This window comes from Bacillus rossius, chromosome 15, assembly GCF_032445375.1.
Source record: "Bacillus rossius redtenbacheri isolate Brsri chromosome 15, Brsri_v3, whole genome shotgun sequence".
Lineage (NCBI taxonomy): Eukaryota > Metazoa > Arthropoda > Insecta > Phasmatodea > Bacillidae > Bacillus > Bacillus rossius.
In genome coordinates this window covers 16,416,026-16,430,528 of record NC_086342.1, presented here as the reverse complement: position 1 = coordinate 16,430,528, position 14,503 = coordinate 16,416,026, and the positions used below count along the sequence as shown (strand labels likewise).

At 40.5% G+C, this 14,503-nt stretch overlaps 1 protein-coding gene across 1 annotated transcript in view; it reads left to right on the top strand.

Annotated features, from left to right (window-relative positions):
* Positions 1–1,857: 1,857 nt before the first annotated feature.
* The window catches only part of LOC134539642 (DNA repair protein XRCC1-like), a gene marked incomplete at its 5' end in the record, with an annotated part of 198,069 nt that continues 185,423 nt past the window's right edge, over positions 1,858–14,503 (top strand). Inside the window, one exon of the mRNA XM_063381829.1 lies at positions 1,858–1,905. Coding sequence (XP_063237899.1) covers positions 1,858–1,905 — 48 coding nt within the window. The remainder of the gene's footprint in view (positions 1,906–14,503) is intronic.

Sequence of the window (14,503 nt, the reverse complement as noted above, 5' to 3'; positions counted from 1 at the left end):
GGTTAATTCACCGCCGCAGTCGCCACCATCTCTAGGGCATCGACTTGTGGTGGTCCCCAGCGGACAAGTGTCGAACTCTTCAAACACCCCTTCCCCCTCCTGTTGAACGACCTTGAGCTGCAGTTAATGATAGTTGGGGGGGGGGGGGGGTGCGGGGAATGACAGCGGGCGATAGTGCTGCGCTCTAATGTGTACATAACAACTAAGACGATACAGGGCGTTACGGCAGCGCACTGCAGCGGTGAAGTTCCCAAGCTGCTCTTCATACGCTTCTGAAAAACGTAGAGTAAATCCTATCCACTCGCGACTTCTATACAGTATATATATTCAAAGCTATTAGTCCGTTGTTCACCCGAACTGGTAAAGGATGGTGGGTGGGGTTTGTTATTTTGGATAGAGAGCGACCCTGGGTCCCTTCACGCCGAACTCCCCAGCGGGCCCAGTTGTCGATAACTCGCGGGAGCCCACGACGCTATCTTATCTGCGCTGTGTCTCGCCATGCCCGCGCTAAGCCCCACAGCTGTGCAAATTGGTCGAAGCCGCGGCGCGCCATCTGGTGGCCAGGATCGACGTCGGGGATCCCGCTCGCGCCATCTTACAGGTTCAAATATATTTGATACCTAGAGACCTGAAAAATTCGCGCATTCAATGACCTCTAGGATAGCTTCCATTATCCTCTGCATTTCTCAAGCAAACACGCGTGTTCATTGGGTGCTAACTTGTGAGGCGTCTCCACTGGGTGGCTTGTGATTCGACGCTTCTATGGTAAAATAGTCTGCCATTGGCCCACCAGGGAGCTCCAGTTAAACTGCGAGCCAATAGCAGAACCAGCAGAATTTTTCACAAGTTTGAATTTTAGCCTTTATCGAAATGAATCCGCGAATTTTTCCGGTCTCTATTGATACCGCTTGCAGTAAAGCTTCCGTGCTTAATTTCTGACGTGAAACGTCCTTGAAATCACACTGAAACGTACGGGCGCCAGAACAGAAATAGTCTTTTAGCCCATAACCATTAGTCTTGGAGACGCGAGTGCGGTGTCATTATCTAACGTATGCAGTCAGCTCGCTGATAAGTCCTCGAGTTTGAGTCTCGGACGGGCGGGTTGGCGGGGAAGGGGAACCGCGCGGATTTGTCAAAAACCTGCGCTCTCGCTCCTTTCTACTCAAGAGCAGCTCAGACGTGATGGCGCGGCTATTCGTGTGTTCGTGCGTAGGGTTTATTTAGATCGATCGATTTAACCCATAAAAATGGTGTATTTTGGATAATGTGTATACGTAATAATGTTAAGAAAACTCCGCGAGATGTTTTACCGGCACCAATGGACATAATCGAGTGAAGATAGCACCATTCAGTCTCTGTTTTGCATTAAAATTTTTATTCCGCAGTCAATGTCTCGTTTTTTTTTTTTCAATCCAGTACACTAAGAGCGACTCGATGACACAGACGTTCCACGTTAAAACAACGGTCGTGTGTACCGACACAGCCCCACCAACCCCCCCCCCCCTTTTTTTTTTTGTTGAACATGGCATAGAACTTAGCTTTGGCTACTTGTTGAAGTCGAAACTTGTGAACTGTGATAGTTGTAGTCGTCCGCGTTAAATAATAAAATATTTCCCCGCGGTGGCACTTGCTGACTATAGATTCTGTTTATATATATATATATAAGTGTGTGTGTGTGTGTTGTCGAATTAAGATTAACTTATACTTTTATGTTACATTACTTCATTTAGTACATTTTATTAGAGTCCAGAATATCTGGACAACGTGATAATCATCTCAAGCTCTGAAGTGTTTTCATTTTTATTTTTTTTAGGTTGGCCGAAGGTAATTTTGCACGTGGCCAAAAATAAGTGATGAAAAGACGCGGTGTCTCCGCGGCAGCTGGGAACTCTCCTCACACGCCAGGTAAGCATGCAGGTATTCACATAGCGAACCACGTGACCGGGTATCAGGGCACTGCATTGCGGCGGCAAAATATGAATTACAGCTCGTTTATGCTAAAAAAAAATACTACGACGAGTAATTTTCTGAAGTCACAATCATGGTGTGGGATCAATAAGAAGATATTTCTGACCTTGGCACTGAATAAAGAAGGTCATACATAGGTACTCGCTTGGGAAGACAGCAACTAAAGAGCGAAGTGCTTCTTGCACTTTGTGCAAAGAAATCATTTTCTAAACGAACATAACACAAATTAACAATCTTGATTTTTTTCTTAACGCTATCAATTGTTTTTTTTTTTAAACTTCATTGTCCATATTAATTTTGATGTTAGGTTAAACACAATTAGAACAAAATGTTCAAATGACATAATAAGCGATATACTGATGTTGCAGGGAAGTTACAATGAAACCATAATATAATCACACTGCTTTAAATTTAAAAAAAAATTAGACATCGTGATTTGAGGCATTAAAGTACAACTACTATATTAAACAAATTAAAGAAATTGTTGAAACGGGTTAGCCATCAGCAAAACAAAGGAAATGTAAAAAAAAAAAGTTTTAAAAAGTTGAGCATATGTTACTACACAGCTGTGCAGTGTCACAGTTTATTAATTGTTAAATTGGGAGTAAATATTAGTAATTTTACCACAAATTAAATATAATCGTGGGGGTCGGACGGTGTCCCGTTGATCTATGATTAGAGACCGGGAAAATTCGCGGTTTGATTTCGCGATAGTCTAGAATCCAAATGCGTTTAACTTTCTGCTGCTTCAATATTGGACCATAGTTTGCCTGCAGGACTCTGAGCCAATGAATAACCCTTGACGAAAGAAGTTTCAAATCACAAGCCTTCCAGTTGACAGTTCTCTCACGTGCCAGTAGCCAATGAGCAGATGTGATTTTTCCGAGTACATATAGGGTTGTGGAGTCTAACCTAGAGGGTCATTGAAACCGCGAATTTTTCCAGTCCCTATCTATGATTCAGAATCTGCCTCCGGTAGCTTGGATCGCGCGTCCGGTAGTTGGTCATCCCCCATCCCCCCCAGACCCCCCCCCCCCCCACGGGCAGAGTGCTCAGGCGAGGGCGTTGTCCCCTGCGGGAAGCGGGGGGGCAGTTGCTAGGATACCGGCAAACACACGCAGGCCGAGTTACCGTGCGCTGCGCCGCGCCACAGAATAAACAATTGGTAACAGAAGCGACAAAATGTGGTTTTATCCTTGGTTAGTGCGTACCAGCAATCTGATGCTCTCGGGGCGTACACGAATGTAAATAAAGAAATGTTTTCCCATTGAAAGTAAGGGTAGTATGATTTAAAAAGGGTAGTATGATTTAATGAACAGTTTGTGTGGTAGTAAATACAATAATTCGTCGTAATTTCACAAATATGTTTGAATTCATAGTATTTAGAGTATGCATGCGTGATTCCAATCAACATTATTCTTTTGTATTGGAATAAATAAGCTAGTTCGTGCGCATTCTAGCCTTGTGTTCCGTGATTCAGGGAATTGCGCAGTAAATGCCGAACAAATTTTATTCAGAAAGAATGCATAATTTTTGGTGTAACTCATTGACATGTTATTAAATAATGATTGAAAGCCAGTAGGCGTCTTCTTGTCCGTCATCTCGTTTGCTGGAAAGAATGCGTGATATTTGTGTAACTCTGTGCTTACTGCCATGCAACGTGTCTCGATGCCTTTATTTATTTTTTGCCACAATGCACCTAAAACTACAGCAATCAAAATGTAGAGTGATTTTTGTCTATAACTTAATATGCCATTTATATTAAAAATGCCACACTTAACATACGTGTGATTTATTTTCCTGTAGGCCTAATGTAATATTGTTGAGAGTGAATTTCTTTAAGTCGTTGCTTTTAATTGGCCCCTACGTTATGTAGTTAACACGTAAAAAAAATGTATTTACATACTTAAAATAAACTTTGTAAATGCACATCATATCTAGGTATTTCTAATGTAGGCCTAAATAGCTACCTATTTTTTTTGGCTTGTTAAATAAGTAGAATCTCATAACACAAATTAATTTAACATTTAAGTTTACTTAACCATTTTCTTATTAACACTAACTGAAGAAACTTTCTTGTCTGTAAAATTTAGCTCTTAATGGGAGGACAACATATCGTTATGTCATTTTGTCAGATCTTCTGTGTGTACACGTTTGTACAAAGATATTAGACGTCAATACAAAACAAACAAAAAAATCCTTGCATAATCTTAATCAATGTACGCAAATGTGAAGTATACATAATTAAATCATTTACAATGCCAGAATTCACTCGCAATCACTAACTAATACAGTACTTAATTCAAATCCAACTAAACTGCTATCCCAGCATTGGCTAAACGCGCCCCGAAAAGATGGCGACCGAAAAGTAAACAAACGATGAGCGAGTACGCGGGTAAACCCACTTTGTCGCTTCTGTTACCAATTGTTTATTCTGTGATCGCGCGAGCCGAGAAGTGACTGGGCTCCACCGACCGAGGTGTATAGCAGTCTTTGGATATCGCTGTAGATACTTAGCCACTAAGTTTACTCGAGTTCACTTTTCACCGACCGAGGTGTATAGCAGTCTTTGGATATCGCTGTAGATACTTAGCCACTAAGTTTACTCGAGTTCACTTTTCACCGACCGAGGTATATAGCAGTCTTTGGATATCGCTGTAGATACTTAGCCACTAAGTTTACTCGAGTTCACTTTTCACCGACCGAGGTATATAGCAGTCTTTGGATATCGCTGTAGATACTTAGCCACTAAGTTTACTCGAGTTCACTTTTCACCGACCGAGGTGTATAGCAGTCTTTGGATATCGCTGTAGATACTTAGCCACTAAGTTTACTCGAGTTCACTTTTCACCGACCGAGGTGTATAGCAGTCTTTGGATATCGCTGTAGATACTTAGCCACTAAGTTTACTCGAGTTCACTTTTCACCGACCGAGGTGTATAGCAGTCTTTGGATATCGCTGTAGATACTTAGCCACTAAGTTTACTCGAGTTCACTTTTCACCGACCGAGGTGTATAGCAGTCTTTGGATATCGCTGTAGATACTTAGCCACTAAGTTTACTCGAGTTCACTTTTCACCGACCGAGGTGTATAGCAGTCTTTGGATATCGCTGTAGATACTTAGCCACTAAGTTTACTCGAGTTCACTTTTCACCGACCGAGGTATATAGCAGTCTTTGGATATCGCTGTAGATACTTAGCCACTAAGTTTACTCGAGTTCACTTTTCACCGACCGAGGTGTATAGCAGTCTTTGGATATCGCTGTAGATACTTAGCCACTAAGTTTACTCGAGTTCACTTTTCACCGACCGAGGTATATAGCAGTCTTTGGATATCGCTGTAGATACTTAGCCACTAAGTTTACTCGAGTTCACTTTTCACCGACCGAGGTGTATAGCAGTCTTTGGATATCGCTGTAGATACTTAGCCACTAAGTTTACTCGAGTTCACTTTTCACCGACCGAGGTGTATAGCAGTCTTTGGATATCGCTGTAGATACTTAGCCACTAAGTTTACTCGAGTTCACTTTTCACCGACCGAGGTGTATAGCAGTCTTTGGATATCGCTGTAGATACTTAGCCACTAAGTTTACTCGAGTTCACTTTTCACCGACCGAGGTGTATAGCAGTCTTTGGATATCGCTGTAGATACTTAGCCACTAAGTTTACTCGAGTTCACTTTTCACCGACCGAGGTGTATAGCAGTCTTTGGATATCGCTGTAGATACTTAGCCACTAAGTTTACTCGAGTTCACTTTTCACCGACCGAGGTATATAGCAGTCTTTGGATATCGCTGTAGATACTTAGCCACTAAGTTTACTCGAGTTCACTTTTCACCGACCGAGGTGTATAGCAGTCTTTGGATATCGCTGTAGATACTTAGCCACTAAGTTTACTCGAGTTCACTTTTCACCGACCGAGGTATATAGCAGTCTTTGGATATCGCTGTAGATACTTAGCCACTAAGTTTACTCGAGTTCACTTTTCACCGACCGAGGTATATAGCAGTCTTTGGATATCGCTGTAGATACTTAGCCACTAAGTTTACTCGAGTTCACTTTTCACCGACCGAGGTGTATAGCAGTCTTTGGATATCGCTGTAGATACTTAGCCACTAAGTTTACTCGAGTTCACTTTTCACCGACCGAGGTATATAGCAGTCTTTGGATATCGCTGTAGATACTTAGCCACTAAGTTTACTCGAGTTCACTTTTCACCGACCGAGGTATATAGCAGTCTTTGGATATCGCTGTAGATACTTAGCCACTAAGTTTACTCGAGTTCACTTTTCACCGACCGAGGTGTATAGCAGTCTTTGGATATCGCTGTAGATACTTAGCCACTAAGTTTACTCGAGTTCACTTTTCACCGACCGAGGTGTATAGCAGTCTTTGGATATCGCTGTAGATACTTAGCCACTAAGTTTACTCGAGTTCACTTTTCACCGACCGAGGTGTATAGCAGTCTTTGGATATCGCTGTAGATACTTAGCCACTAAGTTTACTCGAGTTCACTTTTCACCGACCGAGGTGTATAGCAGTCTTTGGATATCGCTGTAGATACTTAGCCACTAAGTTTACTCGAGTTCACTTTTCACCGACCGAGGTGTATAGCAGTCTTTGGATATCGCTGTAGATACTTAGCCACTAAGTTTACTCGAGTTCACTTTTCACCGACCGAGGTGTATAGCAGTCTTTGGATATCGCTGTAGATGCTGTAGCAAGGAGTTTACCTTGAGAAAAAAAAAGCTTAACAACACGTAAGAAGCGAGTGTATTTTGGGTCCTTGCCAAAAAAAACCACTTAGCTGTAGTCAGTGTTATAAATCCTTTGGTAGAATATATTTCTTGAAAAGACATTGCAAGACATGTACAAATAAGCTGACTAAAGCTATCGAAGAAGAGGAATGAAGGCAAAATATCAGATGACTGTAATGATTATGAGTAGAGACCTGTAAAATTCGCGGATTCATTTCGCGATAGGATAGAGTCCAAATACTTTTGACATTATTTTGCTTCAGTGATTGGGCCACAGTTTATCTGAAGGACTCTGGGCCAATGAAAAATCTTTAACAGAAGAATTAGCGAATCACGTTCATTCCAGTGAACAGGTGTTACGAGTCGGTAACCAATCAGCAGATGTAATTTGCACGAGTGCGTAGAGGATCATGGAGTCTATCCTTTAGGGATTTGAAATTGCGAATTTTACAGGTCTCTAATTATGAGGAATGTAAAAATGCTACTGCTAAAAATATCATCCCAGATCTCGATAAGAATTTAAAATTTAAAACTAACGAAGAAAGTAGCAAATTCATGGTAAATGAAAAGATACTTACCACCAAATTGTAGTCGCCGCTATGAAAATACGAACAACAGAGAACGACTTGAAGCTGGCAAGATCAAAGACTTTGATGAAACATCTAAAGTTTAAATCTCCGTGGTTAGCAACTGGCTGGCAAAACAAACAGTAGTTAATATTACTAGAAGTTTAATAGCTTACAGGTAACACGCTGGGAATAAATTGTTAAAATGCCACCGTAAAGTTAGTAACTTATTGTTAAACAAAGATGTTATCAACAAATCAACAAAAATCTGCTTTGAAATTCCATTGTCAAAAAAAAGTTTTGGTCGTTTATAATTTAGACTTGAATTATTACCGTGGGTATTATTTTACACACACACACCCTAACTAATTAACTTTAATAGTTAGGGATGAACCTAAAGGAAGGGTTTGTAGATATACAGTACCTGACAAAAGTTTAAGACCACAGGTTTATTTAAATAAAATTATCCTATTTTGATTATTTTTTTTTTAGTTATAATCTCATGGATATTTGGTGAATACTGCAGATCATGAGACATCTGTCTATCAAAAAAAGTTGTGATACATTTAGTTTTCAAAATACAAAAAATTTAATTTTCGATACTTATTTTAAATATCTACATTTCAAGTATCAAAAATATTGTAAATACGAAACCATTCGATTAATTTCAGTACCAATTTTTTCCAGTATTTTAAGATGTGTATTATCATTTTAAAAAGTAGAAACGTTAAAAAAATTGTTGACATTTTTTTTATATTTTGAAAAATATAGGGAAAAACAACGAAGTGTAGTTGCAGGTTTAAATGTAAATAGAAAGTTTGTCGATAGAGCTAGCGAGAACGTATAGGCACCAATAGCTTGTGTCCATAAATTCTCGCTAGCTTACTCTACAACGTGGTTCAGTATTTACAACGTTTTTGATACTTAAATATGTAGGTTTTTATAATAAGATTTGAAAATTAAAAAAAAAAACATCTGGGAAACTAAATGTATCGCAATGCGTTTTTTTATGGATAATTGTCTCATGATTTGAACTAACTCACAAAATATTCAAGAAATGATTAAAAAAAACCTGGGATTATTTTTTTGTTTTAATTAAGCCTGTGGTCTTAAAATTTTGGTAGGCACTGTACAGGAGCTTTGGGGTGGATGATTAAATGATTCCTAAATACTACTATATAATGGTGCACACGTGCAATCGAAGCGTTATTCTATTTATATTTTTATTGTGGGTTGTTCAGATTCCGTTCCATATGTTCATGGTATTGATGGAACGCAGGGGCGAAAATCTGTATGATTCGCATTGGGCGAAAATTCGCAGGGGTTTTCCGCGCGGCCCGAGAATTTTGCGCGTGGGTTTTAACAGACGCAAGTCGTCTCTGGATAGGGCTCTTGTATGTCTTACACTACCCCTATGTTGGGCTATATGCATGCAATAAGCAGAAAACTTTAAAACATACATAAAGTTTTCCACAAAACATAGTTTTGGAAGCGCATGCGGGCCGCCTCAGTGAGGGGCTTCTTGATTCCAGGGGGGAGGGGGGTCTGGGACCCCTTCCCCCCCCTTCCCGGATCTACGCCCATGAATGGAAGTATCGCATCACAGACAGATCCAGTCAAGGCCACCGCCTACCTGGCAACACACACAATGTGCAGAGCTTCAGAAAAATAAAGAATAAAAACCCCTATGCAATTATAAAACTGCTCGAGACATAAAAGTGAGGTATTTACGAATGCGCTGAGGGCGGGTGACTATAGTTCTGTTCCCGGATTGCGTGTTTTAAAACTGTAATTTATAGAAGAGTGAAAAAGTGTGTTTCCAAAATAATTTTAAAGCACGAAACATCTGGTAGAGATTCTTGAAAGCACTCAAGGGATTTGCGTTACACTTTAGTAGATGGAAACAGGGCATACGGGTGCAATGTATTTCTTATGGAACTACGTCTTGGTGGCTTGTTCGCTTGCCAATCGTGAAGATTCGGCTATGTTCGGGGATGCTCGCCTCTGTAAATTAATAAGTGATTTTTTGATGAATTGTGGAATTTTTTCCCGAATTTCTATCTCAATATTTACAGATTTCCAAAATAGCGGATTTCATGATGTCGGACGTGGCATCATCTAAAATGGCCGCCGGGATACCGATCATAGGCATCGAGAGGTGAGCACGCCCGAACATAGCCGAATCCTCACGATAGGCAACCCAATAGACCATCATGCCGTCAAGCTGTAGTTCCATAAGGAATACGTTGCACCCGTATGCCCTATTTCCATCTACTCATATTTATCTTCATAGTCGCTGTGCGCACGAGAAGACAGCGCGCCAGTTCAGAGCCGTGAACCTTGAGGAGGCATGCGGAGGTTCAAGACACAGTCCGCGACACCGCACGCAAACACGCCAGCAATAGCTTGAAGGGAAGGGGGGAGGGGGTGCTGAGCCCTTTCCCCGGGCGGCACACGCGCGCGGCCAGGTTTAGGTCAAGGCTCTTCCCCACCTTCCCCTCAGAGTTCTTTCAACCCCCTTCCCCCCTTCCACTACCTCTTACCTTCCCCCCACCCCCAACCTCGCGATCGTGCAATACGCGTCCTAGCGTGTTCCGACGACGCCTTGCGTCAGAGCGCTGACGCAACGTCTTCGTCGTCCGCCGTCCTACCTTGGCCCTCCGTCGCGGGCTGTCCCGGCTGTACTCGGGGCCGGAGTTAGCAACAGACCGTCGCACGTCGTCTCCGTCCGCCAGTCCGTCCGTCCGATGACCTGCAGCCAAGAAGTTAAGCCCGTGAATTTTTTTCCGCGCCTGTGTTTCGGGCACATGTCTACCGCGAGCACACCAATCACAGCCATCCAGTGCGGAAACAAGCGCGTTATGGATGGCCCGGCCAAACAAGGCAACGGCCTGTCTTGCAGACGGCCGCCAATTACAAGAGAACGGTCGCTAGGGACCGGAAAAAATCCGGGTTCAATGACCTGCAGGATGAACTCCATAGTTCTACGTACACTCGGTCAAATGTCATCCACTTATTGGCTGCTGTCTTGTGAGACGTCCCAACGTAGCAGCCTGTGATGCGATACAGCTTTGGTTGGGTGTTTCTCATTGGCTCAGAGTCATCCAGGTGAGTTGTGAGCCAATAGCAGAGGCAGCACTGAGGTATAACTATTTGTATTTCAGCCTATCGCGAAATGAACTCGCGAATTTTTCCGGTCTCTAACGATCGCTAGCGCAGACACACATTTTGCAGTCTAATGACTGATTAGAATTTTTTCGCGAAAAAAAATACATGCCCCTACCAATAAGATGCAATGAAAAAATTCAATTCGTCCGCCCACCAACATTTTTGAGGATATGATACAAGGGTTTTGCGCGTCAGAACTTATTGTATTAGAAGGTTTTGAAGTTTGTTTAAGTGAGGATGATTATTATTATTTTTAACTTACGTTGAACATACATAAACGTTTTGTTTTTTAAACAAAAATCGCCTGAGTCACAAAAGCGTAATTAATTATGCATCTTAACTTTAACATGTTGAAATAAATTCTAGAGAGAGAAATAATTTAATTTAATGAGTTACAAGTGCAAAACTTACATGACTGTAAAACTAATCTAATCATAATAAGAATACATCTCCCAAATTTATAAATTTTCTCAACAGTTGGCAGGGTTCAAACGGAAAAGAAAAAAAAATATGACGAACGAGCCGAGTGTCGTTAGTCGCTCGGCGGCTGACGGAAGGACGGACTTATGGCGGAAGAAAGGACGTCGAAGGATGCGACTAACTTTATGTTATAATTCCGACCTAACGGTAACAGAATACACATACCTAGATACTCGGAAAAGGTGGATAATGGACGGTTTGCCTTGGTATTAAAACGCCCCTCGCTGTATAATTATTATTTTTATTTTTATAGCTAGCCGACATACATTGCCCAATATTTAGAATATAAACATTTTAATATCGCCTGAACTATATCTTAACGGAAACTTTTTGAATGTTACGAAGTTGTTCGCTTATTGGATGCATATAGGCCTATACAGCTTTAGTAAGATAACTTTTGTCGTTCACTCAGCAACCAACTAGCAGTAGAGTGGCCGAATCACGTAGACCCACTCCAAAGAAGGCGCGAGTCTGCAGAAAGTTATCAGCCAAATGGAAAGCATATGTTTTAAGAGTGTATATGTATGTATATATTATCAATTTTAGCTAAAAACCAAATAATCAGCCAAATATCCCTGTTCTCTAACTATAATCACACAGCGAATGTGAAACTTTAGCAACCAGTAATTATAATTATTTTTAGTAATTTTCCAGGAAAGGCCAGAGGGGATATTTTTTAAGGGGCATGGATTTTTCACAAAATATTGTATCGCTCATTAGACGGCAATAGGGTATTCCTGTGCTAGCGATAGTTTCCTTGTAATTGGCGGCCTTCTGTAAGAGAAACCATTGCTCCTATTGGCCGGGCCATCCAGGCCGCGTTTGCTTCTGCACTGGATGCCTATATGATTAGTGTGCTGACAGATGACATGTGCCTGAAAGAAACACAGCCAACCACGAAACACAGAAAATGCTACAAAATTTTAACACACAGCTGGTCTGGAAATCTTTCCGCGAAAAATTCATGGTCCTAGGTATAATTAATTTCTCAAGGTATTATCAAAATAACGTGAAATGTGATTGCCCAAAAGTGAAGAAAAAATGTGTTGGTAATCGGAGTTTCTGTTGTTCTTACGTAACGAACCGAATAGTTATTCATTATTCAACACGTTGTGGTGAGACGCAGCGCCTTCAAGGTCGACCCCGGTCGAATGCGAATGGCCAGGCTTTCCATACGTAAACACATCCGGCATTCGAGCTGTCTGAACTGTGGGGACAGTGTTGTGAAGGTAGAGAAAACCAACGAGCTACCTCAGACGGGAACCACACATAACTTAGAAAGTCACAACTTAGAACTGCCATAACTTAGAAAACTTGGAAAAATCCACGTAACTTAGAAACACACAACTTAGAAAGATCATAACTTAGAAACACACAACTTAGAAACATACAACGCAGAACCACACAACTTAGAAACGTCATAACGTAGAAAGTCACAACTTAGAACTATCATAACTTAGAAACACACAACTTAGAATTGTCATAACTTAGAAACACGTAACTTAGAAACACGCAACGCAGAACCACACAACTTAGAAACGTCATAACGTAGAGTCACAACTTAGAAACGTCATAACGTAGAGTCACAACTTAGAACTATCAAAACTTAGAAACACACAACTTAGAACTGTCATAACTTATAAACACGTAACTTAGAAACACGCAACGCAGAACCACACAACCTAGACACATCATAACGTAGAAAGTCACAACTTAGAACTATCACAACTTAGAAACACACAACTTAGAACAGCCATAACTTAGAAACACGTAACTTAGAAACACGCAACGCAGAACCACACAACTTAGAAAAGTCGTAACGTAGAAAGTCACAACTTAGAACTATCATAACTTAGAAACACACAACTTAGAACTGTCATAACTTAGAAACACGCAACGCAGAACCACACAACTTAGAAACGTCATAACGTAGAAAGTTATAACTTAGAACCGTCATAACTTAGAAAATTCTAAGTTATGTGTTTCTAAGTTGTGTGTTTCTAAGTTATGACAGCACCCCACCTCAGAGACGCCTTTTGACATTTTTTCCAGTCATCTAGACTTGATTAGATTCAAGTTTTTTTTGTTTTATTGTCATAAACCCGGTAATTTCGTGATTCGTGCAGCGTTAGGCAAAAATTCAAAGCCTTGTGTTTGTTCTACCAACTTTTGCTTTTACATCGGCTGACTTCAAATTGAGAATATTTTTGTTCTCATGAATCGGCACTACCTGGTTCGCCTACTTCTCTCCGAGCTTGGACATCATTGGTTCACGGTCGCAAGGAGGCGTGTACGAATAACTCCAGTTCAATCATGAGCACAATGCCAGAGTACGAAAGTTTGAATTCCAGCTTGCGACCAATTTAATCCGTGAAATTTCCGTACCTCTATTGATTAGCCACATGCAAAATTCTAATTATGATATATACGTGTGTGTCCCCGTAAGAATAATTGCACGGTGATTTTTTTTAATTATTATATAATTAAATAAAAAAGTTATCATCAATCTTGAAATAGTTATCGATTGTGATAGAATAATTAAATTATATTATGTATGTAGTACATTGTAGTATTGGTAGAAGTGGGTGTTGGTAGAAGTGGGTATTTTGGAATTGGGTGCACTTGGTTGTGAAAAAATTGTGGTTTTATTGTTATATCTCCGGCTCCATTCATCGTAGCGAAATAAAATATACAGCAGTTTTTAATTCCAATCACAAGCTTTTAAACACAAAATGTTTAATCAAAATCGGTTAATAAGTGTTTGCGCAATACTCGAACAAACATACATACAAACAGACAAGTTTTAAATAATGACATTGAAATTAAAAAATAATTCAATAATAAACTATTTTAATCCAAACTATTTTTAAGTCAATAAAAAAATCTATATAATGATACCAAATGTATATGGTTTAACTGTGTGGTTTTTGCTAAAGAGTGATAAATACATTTGAGTTCTTATCGTATTAATGGAGACCGGACTATGTGCTAACTAGCATATAGTACAATGGTACATGATACAGGTTTCAATATCCGGTTGGTTATGTATAGGGGCATGCATATTTCGCGGAAAGATTCCGAGAGTAGCTTAAAGTTAAAGCACTGTTGCATCGTCTGTCTTTCGTGAATGGGTGAGTTTCGTTTAGGTACATGTCAATTGTTGCTACACCAATCAGAGTGATTCAGTGCGGAAGCAAACGCGTCCTTAGTGGCCCGGTCAAATAAGGCAACCATTTCTCTTGCAGACGGCCGCCAATCACAAGGGAGAAACCGCTGGTGTGGGTATACGTTGTTGCAGTCCAATAGGCGTTCAGATTTTTTTTTGCCTGCCCCTAGTTATGTATCATGTCGATATGACATTCCACATAACAAGGCTCCAGTCTATCTAAAAATACACGGCCACGGCACCAACGATGGACAAAAGCATTTACAAGAAGCTATATGTTCATCACCACTTCTATACATTTAATTTTAACAAGTTTTCTATAACAGAGGAAAAAATTCAACTAGGTATGTGGTTTTGGGTGCTATTTAAAGCAAATATGACCTTTGTATACATCGAT